Source organism: Magallana gigas, chromosome 3, assembly GCF_963853765.1.
Source record: "Magallana gigas chromosome 3, xbMagGiga1.1, whole genome shotgun sequence".
Taxonomy (NCBI): domain Eukaryota; kingdom Metazoa; phylum Mollusca; class Bivalvia; order Ostreida; family Ostreidae; genus Magallana; species Magallana gigas.
The window spans coordinates 21,512,231-21,536,300 of NC_088855.1; the positions used below are offsets into that span (position 1 = coordinate 21,512,231).

General features: G+C 32.3%; 2 protein-coding genes and 1 long non-coding RNA gene across 5 annotated transcripts in view; all 3 read right to left on the reverse strand.

The window, feature by feature from the left end:
• The window catches only part of LOC109618378 (uncharacterized), a 48,762-nt gene extending 33,449 nt beyond the window's left edge, over positions 1–15,313 (reverse strand). The window contains exon 1 of one of the 3 annotated variants that reach the window (XR_010711935.1): positions 1,296–1,479. The gene's annotated coding sequence lies outside the window, so the exon portion shown is untranslated. Of the gene's footprint in view, positions 1–1,295; positions 1,480–15,239 lie in introns of those variants that run through there. The other 2 variants (XM_066078888.1, XM_020065964.3) reach the window with 2 other exon arrangements.
• LOC136273710 (uncharacterized) lies at positions 4,254–6,560 on the reverse strand. Its single transcript, XM_066078886.1, has 2 exons — positions 5,229–6,560; positions 4,254–4,958 (listed from the first exon to the last, which is right to left on the reverse strand). Exons 1-2 carry the CDS (start codon positions 6,558–6,560, stop codon positions 4,254–4,256), a joined length of 2,037 nt encoding a protein of 678 aa, XP_065934958.1.
• Positions 15,314–19,195: 3,882 nt separating the features above from the next.
• LOC105325332 (uncharacterized) lies at positions 19,196–21,586 on the reverse strand. The gene is made up of 3 exons (XR_010711936.1): positions 21,333–21,586; positions 21,199–21,233; positions 19,196–21,085 (listed from the first exon to the last, which is right to left on the reverse strand). It is a non-coding gene; the product is annotated as an uncharacterized lncRNA (long non-coding RNA).
• Positions 21,587–24,070: the final 2,484 nt, after the last annotated feature.

The window sequence follows — 24,070 nt, forward strand, 5'->3', positions numbered from 1 at the left end:
TAATTAGCTAAATGAAAAAAAAAATCATAATAAATAAATGTTTATTAATAATTAAAAAAAGTGAATCTTGTTAAAATTATGAAATCAACTTCTCTCTCTCTCTCTCTCTCTCTCTCTCTCTCTCTCTCAACGGGTCATAATAAGTTGAATTATGGGTCTATATAAAGAAACAGGATATCTGTATCATTTTGACTCTTCATCATCGATAGAGACATCACCGTCTATACACAGAATGTCCAAAAGTATGTCATTTGTTATGAATGGCATATCATGAATAAGGAGTTTAAAATACCTTACGATTTTTGTGACCCAATCGACACCAGTTTGAAATATACCCTCCAAAATATGATATATATTTGTTGCGTTTTTTGCAGGTGGGCTAGATATTAATATTCAATTCCGTCTTTTGAGATATTCATATTCCGTATTTTGGAAGCAAATATTCGGAAACAGATGGTGGTACATTATTGTTTAACAGTGTCACGGTGACCTAAAACTGAAAACAATGCGTCTATATTTCACTCGGCAGTGACAAGCAAGATGAGTTATTACGCATTTTTAGATATCTATATTGTACGTGACTTAAATTACAAAATACTAAACTCCACAAATCATGCTGTTTATAGAAATAAAGCACCGCACTCTACTCCCCCCCCCTCTCTCTCTCTCTCTCGTTTGAATGACCGGAAGCAATAATGCTCTTTTGTCTTTCTTAATTATGTAACAAACAGGCGTTCGACGAAGGAAAAAAAAAACTCGACAGTCTGAATCTTAGCTATTTTCACTGACATGCTCACTGTACTTTGCCAAATATGCAATAAAGTTCCGACCGTCTCGCTCCTACCCTTAACATCATTAACAGCTGGGTAATGTAATAAAGATGGAGATAACAGTCTACATTTCCATTTAGTCTAAGGTCGTTTAGCGAGAGAGAGAGAAATGTCCCATTTATGGAACCAGATATCAAATCAACCAGAAAAACGAAATCATAATGGACCCTACATGTACAGCGGACGCTGCAAATTACAGCCTACAAAACGCAGAGGGGATTACATCCCTTTATCAGATCTTACGCATTCTGGGCGCTTGTAATTCTTTGAAATCGTATTTACAAGCTAAAGAGTCGTTAGACACGTCTTAGTGTTACCATGCGCTAAGTTCGCTAAATACGAAAATCAGTAGAAAGCTGACTTAATACGAAAGTAAGCACCATTTATGTGCTCCCTTTAATCTGAATCCATTAATCCAAGCATAAAAAATTGATTGGAAATGTTTAACAAAGAAAAAGTACTCACCAACGTCCAAACTCCTTCGGATCCCTTCTGATTTTGGCTTTGATTGTTATAGGAATATTCAGAGGAGTTCTACTAGCTTTTATTCGGTCGATACCTATGCGTTTTACACATCGCTACTTATTTTTATTCCTTCTGCATGTTGGACGACCATTGGGGGAGGGGCCTCAGTTAAGTGGCTCTTAACGCTGAATACATATTTAAATATTTTTTTCGATGACAGTTTACATGTTAATTGCATGCATTTTGCAAAACATATAAATCACTGTATTTGTTAGACCTGCCAAGAGCTTGGCACCTGCAATGATTGACAAACCTCTAATTTTCTGGGGCTGTTAGCAAAACAAAAAAAAAAGAAAATAATCTTTGTTATGATTTAACTCCGTTTAATAGCACTAATTTCCTTTACAGATAAAAAAAAATACACAAAAATAAGAAAATGTTCAGTAAAAGTAGTGAATTATTTATTCATTTTCTTTTTTTTTGGGGGGGGGGGGGGTGATCTGTCATTCTCTTAACAGGAAAACATTCTACATCACACTTCCCCTCCGCACAGCATATGTGTGTGACTTTTTATATATATTTGTTTAGAATGGGACCATGATAATGCAGCACAAAACTCTCTCTCTCTCTCTCTCTCTCTCTCTCTCTCTCTCTCTCTCTCTCTCTCTCTCTTTTATAAATTGGATCTTTATTTTACAGTTCATATAATGTGTGAAATACATTACGACAATCCATACACTTATATACAACAAATCAATTTAACGAGAATAGGTTCTAAACTTGGGAGTACGTAGATAATGTCTGATTTACACTGTCGCAGAGGGAATTCTCTCCAGTAAAAAACGCGCAAGAATACAAACATTAAAGAGTGCAAAAGACTTATTCTAAAAGGCCAGCATTTGTTAGAGGGGCTTAAGTATCGCAATAGACGTTCTGCATGCCACGAAGGACTTTTGATAGATCTGGGAGGGTTTTTTTTATCTATAATTGCTGCACATGTACATGTATATACAACGGTTTCTGATATACTCATGAACATAAACCAAATTCTGAAAAGGGACAGCTCATATGATGAGGGTCAGACATGCCTCATTTTGAAAAATAGCGCACTGTGAAAAATGTCAAAGCACTTATTTTGTTAAAAACCCTTTCGCGTGTAATTGAAAGTAAAAAAATGATAGATAATTACTTCAATCTACATGTAGCTTATCTCACTGTAACAATTAGCAAGAAAAATACAGAGTTTAGACCAGCATAATCGGCAGTCTCGTGATGAAAAAGTTTTTACACAGTTGAAAAGTTTCGTGAAATTTGCATCAACTATCTTTGCATTATTTTTAAATCTTTTTACTGTGTAAATATATGTATGCAGAAGTCGAAAAGTTTACTATACTCTCTTATTTGATTCAAAACAATACAGGGTGTGCCAAATTGAGATGATTTTTCTATGTTTACGTTATGCATATAAAATATTAATGATATTTTTTGAACTCAATTAAGAAAAGCGCACGTCATAATGCTTTTTCATGTTAACAAATGAATGTCTTAATATAGTTCTAGATGCAACTTCTTTACTTTGTTTTAAAGAATGACTAATTTCAGTTGAATGCCATTATTAAAATAATATGATTTGATTGCTTTCAATTTGAGAAAAAAGTTTATGTATTAAGACAACCACAGATTTTTGTGTACTAGTAATGCATTTAATATTTACAAACATGTAGTGTTTATAAAAGTATTTATCCGCCAGATTAATAATAAATATTGACATTTTCCAGGGTCTTTGTCTGTGATACCACTACGAATCGATTTTGTAATGTATAATCTAATACATCAATGACTATTTCAATATTTAATCGTACAATTACTAAAAATAATATAAATATAAGTAATAAGGAAACGTTTTTTAATATTTTGAGATGGTAAAATACGGTCAGGCGTGGTCAAATACATCATAAAGGCCTTCGGGCTTTATTGGATTTGATCTTTCCAAACCGTTCCTTTTTCCTTAAAAAGAAAAATATAGCGTACAAAATCATCTAACTTTAAATATTATAACTATCAAAATGGTTTTGATTGATAGATATTTTTTAAAAGATAAGCTTTTGATTAATATAAAGTTTTTAAAGCACTGGACTGAAATAAAAATGGTTTTAAAGAGAATCAGAATTATATATAAAAGCTAGATTTCAATAAGGATTATTTCAGATTGAACACGTTAACATTCTTATAAGAATAAATAAATCTACACAATTATCCCAGAAAATTAATCCTTGAAGTTAATTTAATTTGTGTATTAAATCATAGAATATGAAAACGACAAGGAGTACATTATTTAGCAATCGCTGAAAAATTTAGGTGATTCCCCTAGTTCACGTACACGTACCCGTACACGTTTGGAATCTCAACCTCCCTAATATTAAACGAACATGATAACAGAACACATCATGCAAAATGCACTGACATTAGTCTATACAGAGGAGATACCCCTATCTAGTGCAAACAATGTTTTCAAGTTATACAAACATATATATATATACCAGTAATCAGGGTACAATTTATCTGCAGTGAAGATTTTGTAATTGACAAGAAAGTTGCATAATAAAAACTAGGTAGTGTGCTTCCATCATGATTTAGATAGATTGTATATACTTATCGACAACAATAAACATCTTATTTAAATTAATACACAAAAATATCTTTTGACACTGTATTAGAATTTTCTACTAGTATATATGTAAAAAAAAATTATGATATAATTCTCGCTTAAGTCATAATATGTTACAATTGACAAATTGTTGATTACAAAACATTTGTGTGATAATAATGCAACCAGATCTGTATTGTGTTTAAATGAATCAGATAAATGAATATTTCATATTATAAATCAAAAATGTTCATATTTTCAGGATACCAACAGAGTCTGATTAATCACTAGAAGAAGAAAAATGAACTCAGTTACTCCTCTACCTCACTGTCATCACTGTCCTCAGATTCGTCAATGACAGCTGCATCAGTGACAAACTCGGACCAGTCTTGAATAGACGAAATAGCCTCCCTGTTGTGTCTCCCAACAGCGAGAAACCAGATAACGGCGGCGACATGGGAACATACTCCCACAACACGGGCACCCGCTCGACATCTGCAATACCATGCAGTGATATCAGACTCGGAAAACTGGATCCAGAGCAGATACTGTCGGGAAGAAACATGACGACTCTGTAGCTTGACCCTGATAAGCCCATGGAACTCACTGTGAACCAAGATATCCACATCCCCCTCCAAATACTCCTGAATATAACTTGGACACAACTTCAGTTGATAAACTCCACAGGTCAGATTTCGTATGTCATCTTCGCTGATGTTGGGGAATTCCAAAGAATCAGTAGCCACTTCCCACTTTACAGACTTCTTATCCAGACAGTTTTCTTCAACAAATGTCTTTAAAGAGTTAACTTTTGTTGACAAATACCTCATTTTGCATGCAAGGGCCATGTCTTCATCTTCACTTCCTGTGGACAGAGGCTTGCAGTAACGGTTGGAGAGGGCACACACGATGCGCACATAGTCACCGATAAATGGCACTTGATTGGTTGGAAGAACATGAGCAAGGTACTTCCATCGCTTTATCCTTGCATTGGCTGCCTCAACAACCCAACGAATCTGAAAAGTTAAGAACAAGCACCACTCATAAAAAAGGTAAAAGTGCCTTATTTAAAATTAACAGTGGGTATATTTCTTTACTAAAAGAAAAAAAAATTAAATGATGAAAATCATAAAATCAATGATTTGGAACAGCATTTGTTTATATTTCAGATGAAGACAGATGTAGAATAATTGTATAATGTAATTGTATTGAAGTTTTTCTGACATCATGATTGATGATTGAATTTATGTTGTAGGTCTGGTAATCAAAATATGAAAACAACTAACCTTGGTGACCAGACGAGAGGCATTGGCATCTAAGGTTGTCATCTGCTTCTGCCCTCTGCTCATCAGGCGAGGCATTTCGGCCCTTATTCCCAGCTCCTCGAGCATATCGACTGAATCTCGGAAGCCTCTGTCTACAACAAAAACATCATCTTCATGGAACCAGCCCTTCAGATCTTCTACATTGGTATGAAGCATATGGTTGAGGATAGTGGCATCATTATTCCTAGCTAGGTAGGGTCCAAGAACTGTTAGAAAGTATCCGTCTGTGGATGTGACAACCATGGGTTTAACAAGGGGCCTGCCTTTATGTAAACTATATGATTTCCGTTGAAACTGGAAGTTGTTACTTTTCTGAATATATATATAAGTTCCATCCAAAACAGCAATAGCTTTCTTATTTGTAAAATCACCAAAAAGTTCCTGTGCCAGAGGTCTTGTATGATTTTCTATAATTTCTTCTCTTGTTGTATGTTGTAGTCCAAGATGATGTGGTACAAATGACTTCATGAGTGCTGTACGGACTGATTTTACTGCTCTACAGAGGGAAGACTTTGAAATTCCAAAAATCGTGGCCAGAAGTTGATTTGACATTCCTGATCTCAGTTTCAGAAGAAAGATTCCAAGTGACATCCTTGTGCCTCGGTTTTGTGTGTTTCGAATATCACTGGAAATAAAGGAATGGAGGTCTTCAAAGTTTTCTTTAGAGATACCAGTCAGTGCCATATAATCACTGTTGCTCATGGTAGACAGTTCAAAAGAAAATCTGCTTGTTGAGGTCTGGAGGGCATAATTTCGTATTTTTTGGATCAGTTCCAGCACTGTCGACTTGTTTACAAATGAAGACTCGAATGTCTGTATTTTGGTCAAAACACCAGGTCTAAACTCTCCTTCATCAATGTGGGATGGACAACATCTGCTTCCAGGTGGGATGATGATTTCATGGTGAAGAAAGGCTGAAAATCTAGCTGCTGAAGACACGACAACAAGTTTAGGACCCGGTCGCTTGCAGATTAAGCAGTAAGCATGTGAAGAAGGTGTTCTCTGGAGAGGCAAAGATATAGATGGTGGACTGCACATTCCTGGTTGTAGAGGCTGACACACAGTAAGGGAACTAGACTTCTGCTGGCATGTTTTCTGGTTTCCATGGTAGCGATGTCTGCACTTGTTGCACAAAATGTCATTTGAGTTTGCCTCAACAAGAAAGTTCTTTCTGAGGAAGCGACGGATTGCTGTTGACTCACATTTTTTTCTGTCATTTGGCCTTGTTCTTTTTTTGCAAAGGATGCATGGGAAAATCTTTTTACTCTCTGTTTTCATTTGATCTTCATTCATTTTTATGTTCTGAAAATACAAAACAAAAATGTAGTGATACACAACTTTAATGTTCACTAAAAAATAAAGATATCATTTTATATGTATTGTGAATATTTATGTTTACAACTACTAAGCAAATAATTGCAATGTATCAAGTATAAATTAACTTTATAGAAAAACTCAAATTGACAAACTGTAGAATTACAGTGCCCCCCCCCCCCCAATGTATTTAATGGAACTGTCAGTCTAATATTTTTTGGAGCTGCAGACCTTCAGTTGTGTTACAAGTGTTGTTTTGACATGTGATCAATATATTATCATTTACACATATTTTTCTAGATTAACTATAATTGCCAAATTATGATGAAAATGGTTTTTTTTAGGGGGGGGGGGGTTATAGAAAAAAAGTGTATATTGAAAAAAGGTGTACTCAATAATTTTAAAGAAAAAAAAAAGCGCGCCGAGCGGTGATCGATCCCGGATCGTCGGATTTGCAGTCGAGAACGCTACCTTTATACCATTCAGAGTACGGAAGATGTGAGAATAATATGCTGTACAGTACACTAAAAAAAACTTTAAAACAAAACACTTGGCCGTTTTTCCTTCTATTAAGAAAATAATTATGGTTTATACAGGTTGATTTATTTACTAAATATATATTTTCCATTAGCCTATATTGCGTCCTTCATTTTTTATTTCTAAATATATACGACTAACGTTCACTCTTTGCCTACATGATATCTGCTATACTGGCTCGCCAGTATGCATTTTAGTATCGGCTATCGAATATTGATTGTTTTTAGACCAAATCTTCAGATTAATAATCATTCTTGTATGTTTTTAATTACATGCCTATATAAAAACAGTCTTTAAGGCTGAGTAACGTATACACGGATTGAACAATCTTCTCATCTGTCAAATAGTATCATGCAGACGAACGTTGCGAACAATATTATTTATTCAAGAAAAAATCAACAGAAATCTACGTATTCAATCAAATTCTTATACATACCTTCAGAGTTCTTCTTTCTTCATTTTCTATAGGTTTTGTTGATCTCTCGTTCGTGTATTTTCAAGATTAATCACGCAAAGTAAAAGTCGCTGTTTGTTTACGTATGCAAATAAGCATGTATGGAATGTCGTGCATGCGCAAAATTTGGTGTTAAAATTGAACACAAATACGTTTCATTAACAACACACTGTACCTTTTTATTTTTCAGATTAGATGACAATTACACAATGTGTTTGATTCTTGTGGTTTTTATATTTTTAAAACAAAAAGGTGTGAAAAAACGTGCAATACTGTCAAAAAATAAGTAAATCCGGATTGCTCCTCTTCTTGTTTACATTTTAATTTTCATCAACAGCACACCCTCTGATCCAAAAACTTTCACTTTGAATATCTTTTTTTATTGATACAATTTCATAATTTAAAAACAGTTTTTAGATCAGAGGGTGTGCTGTTGTTGAAAAACACCACCAAAGAACGAAAATGCTGTGATTTTACCCCAAAACCGATCCGGAACCGGTTTTGTCATTTACATATTTTTGCAAGCAGACGTTTTGGCGGGGAAATTCTGGCATGTCAAAATAGTATCAGGTCTAGACTAACACATAACACCAATTTTATTTCATTTTGACCTAGTTTAATTTTTGACATATCATAGGGCCATTTATAGCTAAACATGGATTTTGTCCTTTGTCTAATTCATTTACTTTGTATTTGTTTAATCATAAAGGTTTTAAGGGTAAAGGCAACTTTGAAATTTAAACTGAGTTTATAAATAGATATATATACAAGGTAAATATGGAAATACACGTTAGATCATAAAACTGCTTTTATCTGATTTCCAGGTGTGGATGAATTACATATACATGTATGTTCTAAACAATAACTATATTTCCAGAAAGGCATCGGTGAATTCGTACAAAGATTGTAAGTACTGCATGTAAACAATTCCAGACTACTTAGCTTATAACTCCAAAGTGAATTTTTTTTTCAGAATATGTTTTATTACTTTCAATAATAATTTAATTGAAAACTAACCGTTGGTTCAATAAATTTTTATTGATAAAATATTTATTTACTTGTTGAAAATTAGCAAATTTTAAAGACAAGCAATGCATATTACTACCGAAGTTATAAAGATGAGTAAGAAAGGGGGTCTTAGAAAATCCTGAAATGTATGGTATTTTAAAAATTAGGGCCACAAAAATCATTTGTATACATTTCTTTCAATTACAGCTTTACTTAAAAAAGTATCGATCTGACAATGTTTCCCCCGCAAATATCTATGTTTTAAAGGCACTACATGTTATGCACAAGAATAAAAATATAATTACGGCACCAGTCAGAGACTGATGTTGGGGGACAATTGATTCCATCTTTCCTTACGACCCCGAACATTAAATTTTCTTTTGTGTCATTAGCAACATTTACGGTCGCACAGGGAGGAAATTATCACCCGAGCTCTACTTCTGTTAGTGATAGTAAAGCGTGTGGATTTCTTAGAAAATCAGACGCCATCACAACGAGGTTAGGGTTCCGAGGGGTATGCTAGACGATGGACTTGTAATAAGTTAGACTACATTAAAAATATCTAGGACTCGCAGGAGAGGCTTCAAACTTATGAATATTTTACAATCTTTCGGCATGTGTAGTCCAATGGGGGTTATTTTCATCATGGCAGAATGTCCAAATTCTTTGCATTTCAAAGATGGCCGCTAAATGTTCGCTTCCTCTGAGGTTTAAAAGGTGACGCTAATGTTAAAGATTTATTTTTCTGTATTTTGAATCGTGTCGTGTGGTTTCACACAGAAAGCAAGATGGTCGGGATTGAAATGATGGATACAAATGGATTTCACAGTCGTGTTTAATTCTGGAGAGCTTTATATAGTCAACATGAAAGACAGAGAAAGGAAGGGAGGGGAGTTTTCTTCTCTTTTGTCTCTTATACCTTAAAATCATTACATTATTTTAAAAATTTATATCAGTGACAATATATTATAACAAAATACAAACTAGTTGTAATTTAGTAACTCTGTAAGCATGTCAAAATTTTTTGGTTGAAAAAACCCTCCAAAGATGAAAACTTTACACTAGTTAGTTGACCATGATTGTAATAATAATGATTTTTCTGTTGTCGTATTGAATATAGATTAAAAGAGCATAAAATATAGTATTATTGCTCGATATACCGAAGTAATTCTGGGGTTTACGCAATTTCAGTAATTAATAATGAAATTCTCCATGTCTAAACATATAATATATTCCGGATTGAAAGGGAAGAATAAGTATTTAGTCTAGTACAATGTAGTATATTCTATTAACATACGCAGAAGAGTGTCTTGTACAATACATGTATAGTTATAATAATTCCATAACGCCTCATGATAAATCTAAACATTTTTGATACCCCTAAATTTTTTATGTGGCAGTCACTGCCTGAATTTTACATGGTCCCTTAAGGGGGCGCCTGTAAAGTGCGAAACGAAATCGAAACGAAACGAAACCAATCGAAACGAAACGAAACCAATCGAAACGAAACGAAATCAAACGAAACGAAACCAAAAATCAAAACGAAACGAAACTGAATTTAAACAAAACTAATATCAATTTTGACTACATAGAAGTGAAAATAAATGTTTGAACCATAAAATATAACTACCTGTATGTTTCAGATTGTCGCTGTAAGTTTTTAAGCCGATTATATATAATTTGCAAAAATTATATAATTATGTAAATAAGTGATGTTCATTCCTCTACCTCTTAATGTGTCTAATTTGTTTCATTAAATGATATTCAGACGTTGAGAGAGAGAGAGAGAGAGAGAGAGAGAGAGAGAGAGAGAGAGAGAGAGAAAGAGATGTCTTATCAGCGACATCACAAAGCAAAGTATATACGCAAGTTTGGGAGAGAGAGAAAGAAAGAGAGAGATAGAGATATGATGATGATACTGAAGGGGACATTCTAACAACAATTTTCTTTCTATCGATTTGAAATATTGTAAAAATTAAACGATCGAATACATTGTGATTTAGAGCATACTGGTTGGTTACCAGTTTCTGACATATTATAAGAATGGTTGTAATACGTATAGCATAAATTTGGACGTCGTAATTTGACAAAATTAACGTGCAAGATAAAGAGTTTTTTTTACCTGTGTTTTACCTTAAATCAAACATAATACCCTCTTTCCCTCCCTTTCACACGCATGCACAATGTATTTGAATCATTTTTACAATATTTCATATCGATATAAAAATCGTGGAGTTGGAATGTCTCCGTAAATACTGTAAACGCACTATATTTAGGGTGTACAATATTTGGCGGAATATAATTTTCAACAAGTTAGCATGGATTTGATTTAGTGCATATCTGAATTTACCTTTTTATCTACATGTACTTATATATTTTACATTTGGCAATGTACTTGATTTTGCGGACGCCGTTAAAATAGAATACACAGCCAAAGGGGTAAAGGCCATTTTTTTAATACGTTTACAGTATGATCATCTTTATATTGCACGTCAATTTTGTCAAATTACGACGTCCAAATTTATGCTATATTTATTACATGTACAACAATTCTTATTGTATGTTCGAAACTGGTAACCAACCAGTATGCTCTAAATCACATTGTATTCGATCGTTTCATTTTAACAATATTTCAAATCGATAGAAAGAAAATTGATGTTAGAATGTCCCCTTCAGTATCACCATCATCATTACATTCATCATCATATCTCTATCTCTCTCTTTCTTTCTTTCTCTCTCTCCCAAACTTGCGTATATACTTTGCTATGTGATGTCGCTGATAAGACATCTCTCTCTCTCTCTCTCTCTCTCTCTCTCTCTCTCTCTCTCTCTCTCTCTCAAAACGTCTGAATATCATTTTTATCATTTAATGAAACAAATTAGAAACATTAAAAGGTAGAGGAATGTACATCACTTATTTACATAAAATTATAATTTTTGCAAATTTCAGATAATCGGCTTAAAAATTTACAGCGGCAATCTGAAACACACAGGTAGTTATATTTTATGGTTCAAAAATTTATTTTAATGAATTTATTTTCATTTTTATGTAGTGAAAATTGATATTAGTTTTGTTTAAATTCCGTTTCGTTTCGTTTCAATTTTTGGTTTCGTTTCGTTTGATTTCTTTTCGTTTCGATTGGTTTCGTTTCGTTTCGATTGGTTTCGTTTCGTTTCGTTCGATTTTGTTTCGTTTCGTTTCGTTTCGATTTCGTTTCGCACTTTACAGGCGCCCCCCTTTTTTAAATTGTTGCAAAACTAACAGTACTACGTCGACCAAAATATATTAAACACAAAAATATCGCCATATTAAATATTTTGCGTCCTTTTTTATGGTGCAATACATGTATATTAGTCAATAGGCACTTCCGACACTGTAGAATAAATGTGAGTTCTAGTTCAAAATGGAATACAGAAGCTAAATTGTTATTTTCTTTTTGAATATATTGAGAGTACGGTGGCTACTGTTTCACCATAACGCCTCTTCGCATTCAGCACATGAAAGACAACTCTTGTCAATATTGTGGCATACACCAACATATAACACACAATACAGAGATAAACTTAAGGTGGCTGCTTACACCCACAGTTTATTCCAATTTTCAATAGAAGACCACAAAACATATACATGTACTAATCAAATATTAAAATGATGATAGGGATACTACAGGTATTTTTAAAGAATTTTTTAATGTTTTTTCGTGTTTTTGTAAAATAATTTTTAAAAAGTTAACTATTAACATATTGAGAGAATTTTTTTTGTCATATGATGGATATTTCCTTCAGACACCTTAAAAAATATAACACTTCTTAACAATCAAAAAAGTTATTATTACAATTTTTTTTTATTTACCCAAAACATAATTTTTCATATTTTCTTACTCTGTTGACAAATCATCAAATAAGATAAGGTGCTTGATGTTGTAAGAAAATGTATTTTAATAAATGTGACATACAAACTTGAATGAAAACCATTGCAAATAAACACAAAAAATATTTTAAATTGTATTTGGTATGAAAGTTCCTCAGGTAAAAGTTATCTTTCCTAAGTTCCGAGGCCCAAACACCTTGGGGACTTTTCATTTCTGAGTTGAAGAAAATTTCCTAAATACATGTATCATGTTGGAATGATAAATACATACATATTTCATTATAGGCCTATATAAGTGAATATATTCGCTTTAATTAATTCAAAACTAAGTCAAATAAATAAAGGGGGAAATTAACTAATATGGTTTATGTATCTCAATCTGTGAGAAATTCAAAGCCACCCTCCCATCTCCTTAAGATGGTCAGAAACATCTGTCGATATTAATGTAGATTAAAGTATATTATAATTAAAATACTCTCACCGGTTTAGATTTTTCTTTCCCAGTATTTAACCAAAAATACGTTTTAAAAAATTTTGGAAAGTTAAAATTTTTACTGTTCTTAACGGGATTCGAACTCATGACCTACAGGTTTGTACATAATGTAGTGAACCCATTAACCCTCTGCGCTACGCTGTAAGATACCAGTGACGGGAAAGAAACTATTCAAAAAATTAAACTTGATTTTATTGTTTATTTCGATAAATTATACGACACAACGTGTAGGTGTCACATACCACATGGATTTCCCAATTATCAAATTAAATCTATTCATTTAACAAATTTTTCAAAAGAGCGGTCCCCATATAATTCGCCTCAGTTCAAATCAGCCAGTACCGGAATTGCATGCTTCCAGATTTACTTTTTTGCGTACTGCCTCATCAAAAAGTGGCGTATAGAGCCACCTCAAAAAACATTCTGAATATTCAAAATGACGCGTTGGAATTGTTAAAAAAGTAGTTAACTTTAATTCAAATATTTATTTGAAAATATCGAGTACTTACGATTAGTGTCAATAAAAGTTGTATAAGGGAGATTCCATGTTAAACTGAATGCACGCATTTAAGGTACTTTTTTATATTTCACTTTAATGTTAAAGGACCTATTTTGCAGACCGTAAAAGGTTCTTTGAAACGTAAATGTTTCCGAGAGGACAAAATAACTCTTTGCGGCGTGATTGAGCATTTTTCGGGGCATGGTAATGAAATTATCTCATTTGTGACATAACGAAAAAACTTAATACAATCAAATATGTTATATTTGACATTTTATTCACTTTATGCCTCTGTGTATTTTTACGAGTAAACTTGTTATTTATCTCTTATTCCCTCGGCTCCACCTCAGGAAATAGTTGCTGTCTCGGGAGGTCTAGACTTGCAAGTGTTCTCATACATGTAGGCTGGAAATCGTTATTTTATTGACCTGTAAATACGGTATCAATAAGTTTCGTTGGTCAAATACCTAGTTTTGTAGAGGTAAAACTCCGAAAAAATTATTTTTTCTAAAAAACCAAAACTATAAAAGGTGTGTTTAACAATAACAATATGCGAAAAAAAAAAATTGAAGGTTTTTAAAAAAAACAAACAAAAAAACATTTAACAAAACGATCTATTAACTAGCCTAAGATTGATCAGAAATGTTGTACTAAATACATGTATAGCATGAAGCGGATTCGATCATATTTATGACTTTTGCTTTATAGGTGAGCCATGTGGCCCCTGGACTTATTGTATTCATAACAGTAAAATCATCGACAAATATTCTTTATCGTTTTTCTCCGAACAAATCACCTCTTATTGAAATACATACTAATTTAATATAAATAAAATGTATCTTATTCATTAAACTGCTTATCAAATAAATTCTATATATCATTTATTATATAATTTTAATGTTTTCCATTCGTTCTTGAATGTGTTGTATTTAAAGGAACTGTATGTACGATTTACCACAGATCCAAATATTCTGGTTGGATGAAACACGCTTCCATGTTTTCTATTTAAACTAATTGTCTCTCCATCGCGATCATTGTTGTTAACTTGACTTTTAGGGGATATTTCGAGGGACTTGAAAATTACATAACCGTTTGTCATTACGTGTAGATAAGAAGACGGTTTCTTTAAGCTCCTAAAACCAATATGATTGTAATTACCTGATCCCCTGTACCAATATCCATATTAATTTTGGAGCCAATGTAACGTGTTAGTAGTATTCTAGCCTGGTTAGATGGTTCTTAAAGGGGCATGGTCACGATTTTGGTCAAATTATATTTTTCTGTTTTTATTTTTACAATGCTTTAGGAATGCATTTCAAATTATCAAATGGAATTTGGGTGCCCATTGATGAGTTTTAAGCAAGATACAGGGCTCACAATTCTTCATCATGTAAACAAGGCTTGTGCCCTGTTTTTGTTTACATAGGTTCAATATACCAGTAAAAAATCTTTTTCAAGATGATTTCTCTATATTCTTATTCATTTTAAGCATAAATAAACAGTTCCTAATGATTAACACATTCATTTTAGGTCTAAAATTGGAATTTTCACTTCAACATTCAAAATGTATAGCGAGGAATTGTAAGCTCTGAAACTTGCTCATAACTCAACTAATGACACTCAAATTTTGGTCGCCTATTAAAAATTGCCTTATTGAAGCATTATAAACATTAAAATCGAAAAAATAATTTTTGACCAAAATCGTGATCATGCCCCTTTAAGTCATTCTACCTGTTTTTACTTGATTTACCACTCCATTCAACATGCATTGGGCGGCAAATACTAAAAGAACTCACCACTATTAACAACTATTCAAAAATCCCTGACAGCATCACAGATACCTTCTTGTCCTGCACCTCTCTGAGTAGGTTTCTTTGCTTTCTCCTAATATGAAAACGAAATATATTCAAGCGAACCAAATAAAATAATATAAAAGACATTGATGTAAGAAATAGTTATAAAAATAGTAAATAATACTCACAGTTCTTGATAACAAATTAGACGAATAGCTCAAAACCCATATTGTTCTAGTCTTTCTGCTTGAGCCTTCACGATGCATGTATCATTAAATGGTGCAATGACAAGTACAGTGTACCAGATTGTTTATCAACAGAGGCATGCACTCGTAGATTTAGGATTTACCAACTTTTTACCGCTCTGTCTTTCACCTTTCGAATGAATTCGATCTCTATGTAACATTTCACATTATTCCTTTTTATTGATTACACTGGGTACTAAAACGTTCTTCCAACTTGCCAGTATCAATGTCTACAGAGGCTGCCATTTCTGCAGGTACGTTAAAGTACGGCATCTTTCATCATCTTGCTGATTTAAAAATAGGATAGGAGATCACGTGACGATAAAAATCCCGACTTTTTTGATAGCACGGTATGCCAAGGGTTTGTGAAAAGCGGTGCGGATCAGAAAACCTTGGCTAGCGAAGATGACAACAGAAGTAAAACCAGAAGACCAGAGATAACGAGCAAGGACCAAGGATGTTTCTATGGTCGTAAAATCCTCCGGATTAGGGTTCGAATTTGTGCTATGGGTAAACCTATAGTTCCAAAAAAAAATTCTACCTACCAAAAAATTTCTTTCCCTGATCATGAAATTCATAATCCGTATGGGGGGAGGGTAATACTATAGTTCCAAAAAAATTCGTACCTACCAAAATCCCCCCCCCCAAATCATGAAATTCCTAATCCGTGGGGGGGGGGGGGGGGGGGGGGTAGGGGCAAAAAAGGTTCCGACGCCTATGTGTTAATTCCTAACGGTATTATTTGTGTCACAATATAAAATTGAACTATGCACTGTTAATACATGTATAACATATAAAAATTTTGCGAAGTTTAAATTTTAGTCCGCTTTTGATTCAACATACATGTACCTTCAATAAAGCTTCATTTTACATGTTTGTGTTAAAGATTCGTTGCTAGTCGCTTTTATTCGTAAAAATTGCGATATTTGCTATTTAAAACCAATAATTATATAAATATGATACTTTTATGTCTGATTATTCATACACTATTATTTACGTTCGATACATCCTTGTTTGGGGTCGCATGTCTGCCGATTACTACAAATGCACCTTCTACGACATCCGTGTCCATATACACCACGTGTACAGTTGTTCCGACATTCGTGCCCCCATGAACCGATGCAGGCTGAAAAGTACAAATAAATGATCAATTTTATCATTTGTATGTCTCTGATTTCAGTTTTCAAGTGCTCTACAACTGGTTAGTTCAGAGCATGCCGGTTTACCTTTTGATACGTTAATTAACCAATAAAATGAATCTTTGGTGATTCATACGGATATGAAGGTAACAAGCATTCCGAAAAAAATACCCAAATAGTGTGTTTTATTTAGGGGTTTTTTTCTGAAATTAAAGAAACGTAAACTTTCATAACCCGAATGAGACACCATATAAAGCTTTTGACTGTTTCTTAACCCATACTTTTTTTTATATAAAAAAAGTTAATAAAAGTACGTTCTTTATCAGTTTTGTCAATCTGCACGTAAGAGACAATAAATCTCTATGATAAATGATTTTTTATTACTACTTTGATGTAAAATGTCTAATGAATAGAGGCCGTACTCGCAAAATTTTATCATTTTTAGATAGCTTTATTAGGTTTCGATTGATCAAGAAATAATCCGCATCAAATGTACGAAAAGGCAATATTTCTACAGCTTTTTGAATCAAAATTGATATCAAATTTTAATTTAGTTAAACAATGCAAAAAAGTAAAAGAAATGCGTTTATTAGGACCCCGCCCCGCGGCCGCCATATGGTGTTCAGTCTGTTTGTCCGTCCGACATCACATGTCTGGAGCATGCGTTCTATTCCCTTTGCCCAATCTGGCTCATAGTTCATACATACAGTGTAGTCTGCCTTTGGTGAGTATTTTGTTTGTTTGTTGTAGTTATTTCATGCAATAATACATGAAAAACAGATAAAAAAATACCCGACCTTTGGACCTAAAAAATATCAATTTTTAAAATACTAAATTATTCATAAAAATGCAAATGTTCTTTATTGGTGGTGTTAGGTTCTTACTCAAATCATTCATGATCAGTAAGAAGCACTACTGTGTACTAGAGAAAAAAGTCAGATTAATTTTAATGGACCGATCAAAATGTGTGTTGTCCATCTGTGGAGTCTGTTGTTACAATTATACCATCAATCTAGAGATTATCCAGAAACATTAAACTTTTAAAGTATATGTGATATATTAATAATATCAGTATGTTTATTCAAAGTTTGGTTTAAACAAATTACAAAGGGTTAACTTGTCCATTGAAAATTCGGTCTACACCAACTGCATATTGTTCATTGATGTTTAAAACCAATTAGATCCAGTTTTGTCATTTGTACGTTCATAGAATAAAAGCTTCTCAATTTTTTACTTATGAAATAAAATACAAATTAAATTTGGAAGATTTAATGTTAACCATTGAGAAATTTACTTAATACATACTAAGTGACACGTAAAAATTATAAATTCGATCATGTGCATGAGAAGCTTTTCAGTCATTATGTTCTGCATAATCTACCAAAGTTCATCAATAATTAGAGGGAAAGATTTATAATATGGAAATATTTGTAAACTGTAATCAGTCTGGGTCAAAGTGATGTTATACAGAATTCATACCTTCGCATTTCCCAGAAACGTTCCTATAATCTTGACAACACTCATTTATGCCTGTTTGACTGCAAACAAATAATGAACTAATTTAACGTAAAAATTATTTACTTGTTAATTACTCATATAAAACAGAGAATGAAAATTCTTTAGGACACGACAGTAGTTTGTAGAAAACAAGGAAAATTTTAAAATCTGTCAATAATATCTTTTGGCAAGGCACAGCGACTTGCACACATTTATGCATACTTCATTGCTTATCGCTTCTTTTGTGCTACACTATTTTGCTGTTAATTATGTGGTTTATACTTATTCGAGGTGTAATTGTTTTAGTTTAGTTTTTTCCTGGAATAAATAATTGAAAGTCTAGTATGTATTTTCACTCCCAAATTCAAATGATTGTTTTATATACAGGCATTTATTTTCATCCCAGTCAGTAATTATTATATGTTTTGATATTGATTACGTTATTCGTTTTTACAATGACGAATCAAATATTCACATATTTCAGTTGTCTTATTTTACAGGCAAAACAAGCTGCAAAATGCCAGATTTTCATTTTCTTAAATTGTAAAATTTCTGCATATAGATAATATTCTCTTTACAGAATACGATTTGGGCTTAAATGAACATGCTGGTAAAAAACCCTCAAAATGATAAGGAATACAATTGTCTTACTTGTCAAAACACACTGCATTTTCAGATGTTTTAATATAAATGAAGTATGGAAATAGAACAATGACCATGCCCTGTAAATCCATTTTGTTCTGAAAGTTTGAGCAAGAAATACCGCTTAGAGTTATAGAACCTAACTTGACTTCGTACGGAAAAATTGTAAATGGTATGTTCAAAGGCCATAATTATATACTACTTGAACTTTGTCGTCAGACTCATTAAACTATCAATAATAATTATTAAAAATCTTTCTTTTTCATTATCGAGCTGCAAAATATCGGACATTTTTCTTATATTAGCTAGTGTTAGGGATAGAATATACGAATAAATACTGTACAATTTCACTTACACGTAATTTCTAAACGATTTTTATTTCAATAATTGTTTCAATATTTAAAAAAAGGCATTACAATAAATAGTTTTGTTTAGGAAGAATACATTTCCAACCCATAGACACATTAACTTTTTGACATTGGATGTAAATGCATACATGAAAGTTTACAAAATTTTAAAAATATGTCCATTAAAACAAATTGGAATCTAATTTCAATCAGCGTTTAAAGCCACGACCAGTCTTGTATAGACTTACATAGATTTTTTTGTCCTTTTTCAAGAAATCGCTGACGAAGTTTCATCAAGAATAATGATAATAATATAAAACGAAAACAATAGGTCTTTTTGAATGAAAGTCTTAAAACCCTTATCATGTAAATACAGAAGTCAAACTGGAGAAGAGTGAAAAAAAAATGAAAATCATTGTAGTCTACGCATGATATGTGTGAGATCCAGCTTAATAGTATCCATTGTACAATACAAGTGCAATTTGTTGAAATGCAAATTATACTTTATTTCTTTATAGCAAATTATACATGTGATCACAGATAATTTTAGTTTCATTATGAGAACTCTTGTGAAAAAACAAAACAAAACCAGAAAACAAGATCTAGAATTCAACCAATCAAAATCATTCATGATAAATAGATGGCTTTATATGCAGGTACTGCTCAGAGAAGTCGGCTGCGATGGTTGAAGCTGGAAGAACTTACTGGCATAGACGTGACTGAACAATGCAAGTCTTTCCTTCCCTGACCGACAAGGCTAACCCCTCTATAAAGAAAGGTAAATACTTAAAATGATCCAGCTAGACATGCATTATTATTGAACTTATTTGAGACATTGCTCCGCCTCATCATTAATAAGTTTAGGTTTTAGTATTATGTTCTTAAAAATTATCTACGCTTTCCCACGAATTACATCGATCATTTATAAGTAAGTAGCTTGTCTAAATTAAGAATTTAATATATTGTATATATTTTTGATTATTTGGTTATATAGTATTTTTAATTCAGATTATTGTTAAGATATTTAAGATAAGCTACATGTAGATTGCACGGCACAAAACTACATGCAGCCAATTTTGCATATCTGTATGATTGACATACATATGTGCACTGTATATGTTGATGTACTTCCCTATGTAGATAAAAGAAAAAGATGTATCTGGTGTGCTGAATTACAACTAGAATATTTCGTAACAGTATTTTAATGAGGAAGAAACAATATGGTGAAACTGTTACTGCTCATAATACGTTCGGAAAGAAAACATCAATTTTGATTTTGTATCTTCCCTTGAAGGAGAGCAAACACTTCTTCTTTAATATTGCATATGCATATTTACTAAATGTTACTAATTAGTATGTATTTTTATATATTGTATCATAAGTATCATAATTATTAAACTATAAGATACCATTAAGGTATATTAAACATGGTTATGGTCATTAGAATCAAATAAACTCTAAATGTTTGTCATAATTTTAATGTTCTTCATTCATTCTGATTTTTCTGTTGTATTTCACTGAACTGTACGGACGATTCACCATAGATCGATTCTTTCTGATTGGGTGAACTATGCCTCTATGATTATTTCCAATTATGTCCTCTTCAAACTGTTTGTTTCCATCGCATTCTTTGTTGTTTAATTGAGTTTCAGAGGATGTTTTTGGTGACTTGAAAACGTCATAATCGTTTGTCATAGTATTTGAATACGAGTACAATGGTTTCACGCTTTTGAAATCAATGTGGTTGTAATTATCAGATCCCCTGCACCAATGTCCATATCCCCCTGGACCCAGCGTTCTAGAACGTCGTAGTGGTAGTTTAGTCTGGTTAGATCGTTCTTTTGTCAATCTGTTTTTCTGTATTGGAGTTTTGTCTCCATTCATGCTTGGAGGCAAATTGCAGACTGTTGTCAATGGATCACAATTATTATCAACCATACAGGAGCCCCTGATATCATCATAGATGTCTTCTTGTCCGTCTTTTATTTCAGAAATGTTAAGTATACGACAATCAACTACAACTTTATGTATTTTAGAAGAGAAATAAATTTGTCGAAAGTGTCCGTCATAAGAATCAGTGATAAATAAGTACCTGCATATGTTTGAATCGGTTTACTTTGCTTTTTCCTGAAAGAAATGATATACATTCAGATAACAAAAAATCTGATAATCAGGACATTGATACTTGATATGATAATAATAATGAAAATCGTTAATAGTACTCACATTTTACGATAACAAATGAAAATAGTACATAGCAGAAATAATATCAGAAGACCACTGGCAAGTATCAAGTATGCCTCCAAGGTTGTAAAATCATCCAGATCAGGGTTTGGAGTTCTGCTTGAGGGTTCTGTCGAGGTTATAGTATTTTCATGTTTTTGTTATTTGTAAAATGAATAAGATAATAGTACATTTAACATTTACACTTTTCATTCCATAATGAAGCTTTTTAAAATCTTATTGGCAATGTTACTGATTGCAAGAAATAAATTGGAGAAAAAAAATGTAAATGATCCATTTTTTTTTTTAATTATAAAACTGTTTTTGATTTTGAAAAATAAGGTGTGAAATGATTGCTGAATGAGGCTTTCATTAAGCTGAATGATGGAATTGTTGAAATCCTAAGATTAATATTTAAAGCATTTAATTGTCACCAATCAACATGTACCTGACTTTGTGAAAATGTTATGATAAATCACAAATTCATAAAACAATTAATGCGCATGTATGGAACAAGACAGGAACATCTGTCTACGTATGGTTTATGTAAATTTTCTTACTCGGTTGCTCGTCATTAAATTTGAAATTAAATGTAATTTATGTTTCTTGCGTACCAGTGATTGGTTCAAACGAAAGTGATTGCTTCTTTACCTCGACATGATTGGTCCATAAGTTTTAATGTAGTAATAGTTTAAGAACATTAAACTGTGCACAATTTATGAATATAAATAAAACTTATATACACATTGTGACCAGACTTTTGCTACAACATACTTTTAATGTAGCGTTAGTATCTATATTAAAGATTAGTTGTTGGTTGCTTTAATGTAAAGTATTCGTACTATTTTTTTTTATTAAATAACTTATTATACGTGATATAAGTTTATTATACATCATTTTTGCCTTCATTTATTTACCCTTGAATGACCCGATGCATCCTTGTTTGGGGTCGCACGTCTGCCGATTACTACAACTACACCTTTTACGGCATCCAAATCCATAATAGCCAAATAAACAGTTGTTACGACATTCGTCCCCCCATGAACCGTTGCAAGCTGAAAAGTACAATAAAAAATTACAATAACAAACTGTCGACCATCTCAAAAATCCATAAAACGAAATACTAATTCAAAGCAGAGCAGCACGAACCTCTAAAAAGGCAGAGGTAGGATGAGGTGCAAATAGATAACAAATGAATTATCAACTCTATTATTTTTATGTCTTTGATATTATTTTGAAGCACTCTCAGACTAGTTACTTCTATATGATAATGAAACAATAATTATTCTTTGTTGATTTATGGAGGTATGAAGGTAACAAGCAATAGCAGTAAAATATATAACCAGCGTGACGGTTTTTGTTTAGTTTTTATGCAATAAACACAATATAAACCTCTACGACCTGTATGAGACAATAAGAAAACTATTAACTCGTTCTTTTTAATACATCCATCTCCAAAATACTACATTTTTTTTTTTAAAAAAGGAGCTTCCTTTTTCCTAGAGATTCGGAATTATTTCATATTTACCAAAAGGTGACAAACCGAGACAGTATTTGAAAAACTGAACACCCATCACTCTTTTGAATGCTCTCTATAAGCTTATATAAGTATTAGTTATCGAGCTAAGTCAACACTAGATTATATTATATCTGATACACAAACAGGCTTTCTTAAAGGAAGATATATTTGAGAAAATACTTCAATCATTTATGATTTGATGTCGTTCACTGAAAATGAAAACATAATAATTATAGTCCAAAATACTTTATAATAATATCAACATTTAAATCAAATGTTTTTGTAAAAACAAGATTAAGGTGGCTCTATACACCCACAGTTTATTCCAATTTTCAATAGAAGACCACAAAACATATACTTATCAAATATTAAAATGACGATAGGGATACTATAGGTATTTTTAAAGAATTTTTTAATTTTTTTTCGTGTTTTTGTAAAATATTTTTTTAAAAGACAGCTATCAACAAATTGAGAGAAATTATTTTGTCATATGATGGATATTTCCTTCGGACACATAAAAAAATATATAACACTTCTTAACATTCAAAAATGTTATTTTTGCAATTTTTTTTTGTATTTCCCCAAAACATAATTTTTAATATTTTCTTACTCTGTTGACAAATCATCTGAAAAAGTTGCTTGATGTTATAAGAAAATGATTTTTTAATAAATGTGACATAAAAATTTGAATGAAAACCATCGCAAATAAACACAAAAAATATTTTAAATTTTATTTGGTATGAAAGTTCCTTAGGTAAGGGTTATCGTTCCTAAGTCCCAGGGCCCAAACACCTTGGGGACTTTTCATTTCTGAGTTGAAGAAAATTTCCTAAATATTATGTTGGAATGATAAATACATACATATTTCATTATAGACTTTGCCCAGTATAAGTGAATATATTCGCTTTAATGCAAAACTAAGTCAAATAAAGAAAGGGGAACATTTACTAGGCTAATAGGATTTATGTATCCCAACCTGAGAGAAATTTAAAGCAACCCTCTCATCCCCGTTAGGTGTCGATATTAATGTGCATTAAAGTATATTATAATAAAAATATTTTCACCAGTTTTGAATTTTCTTTCATGATATTCAACCAATGTGTTAGAAATTTTTGGAAAGTTAAAAAATATACTGTTCTCAACGGGAGTCGAACTCATGACCTACTGGTTTGTAATGAACCCACTAACCCACTGCGCTACAGTGTAACATATCGATGATGGT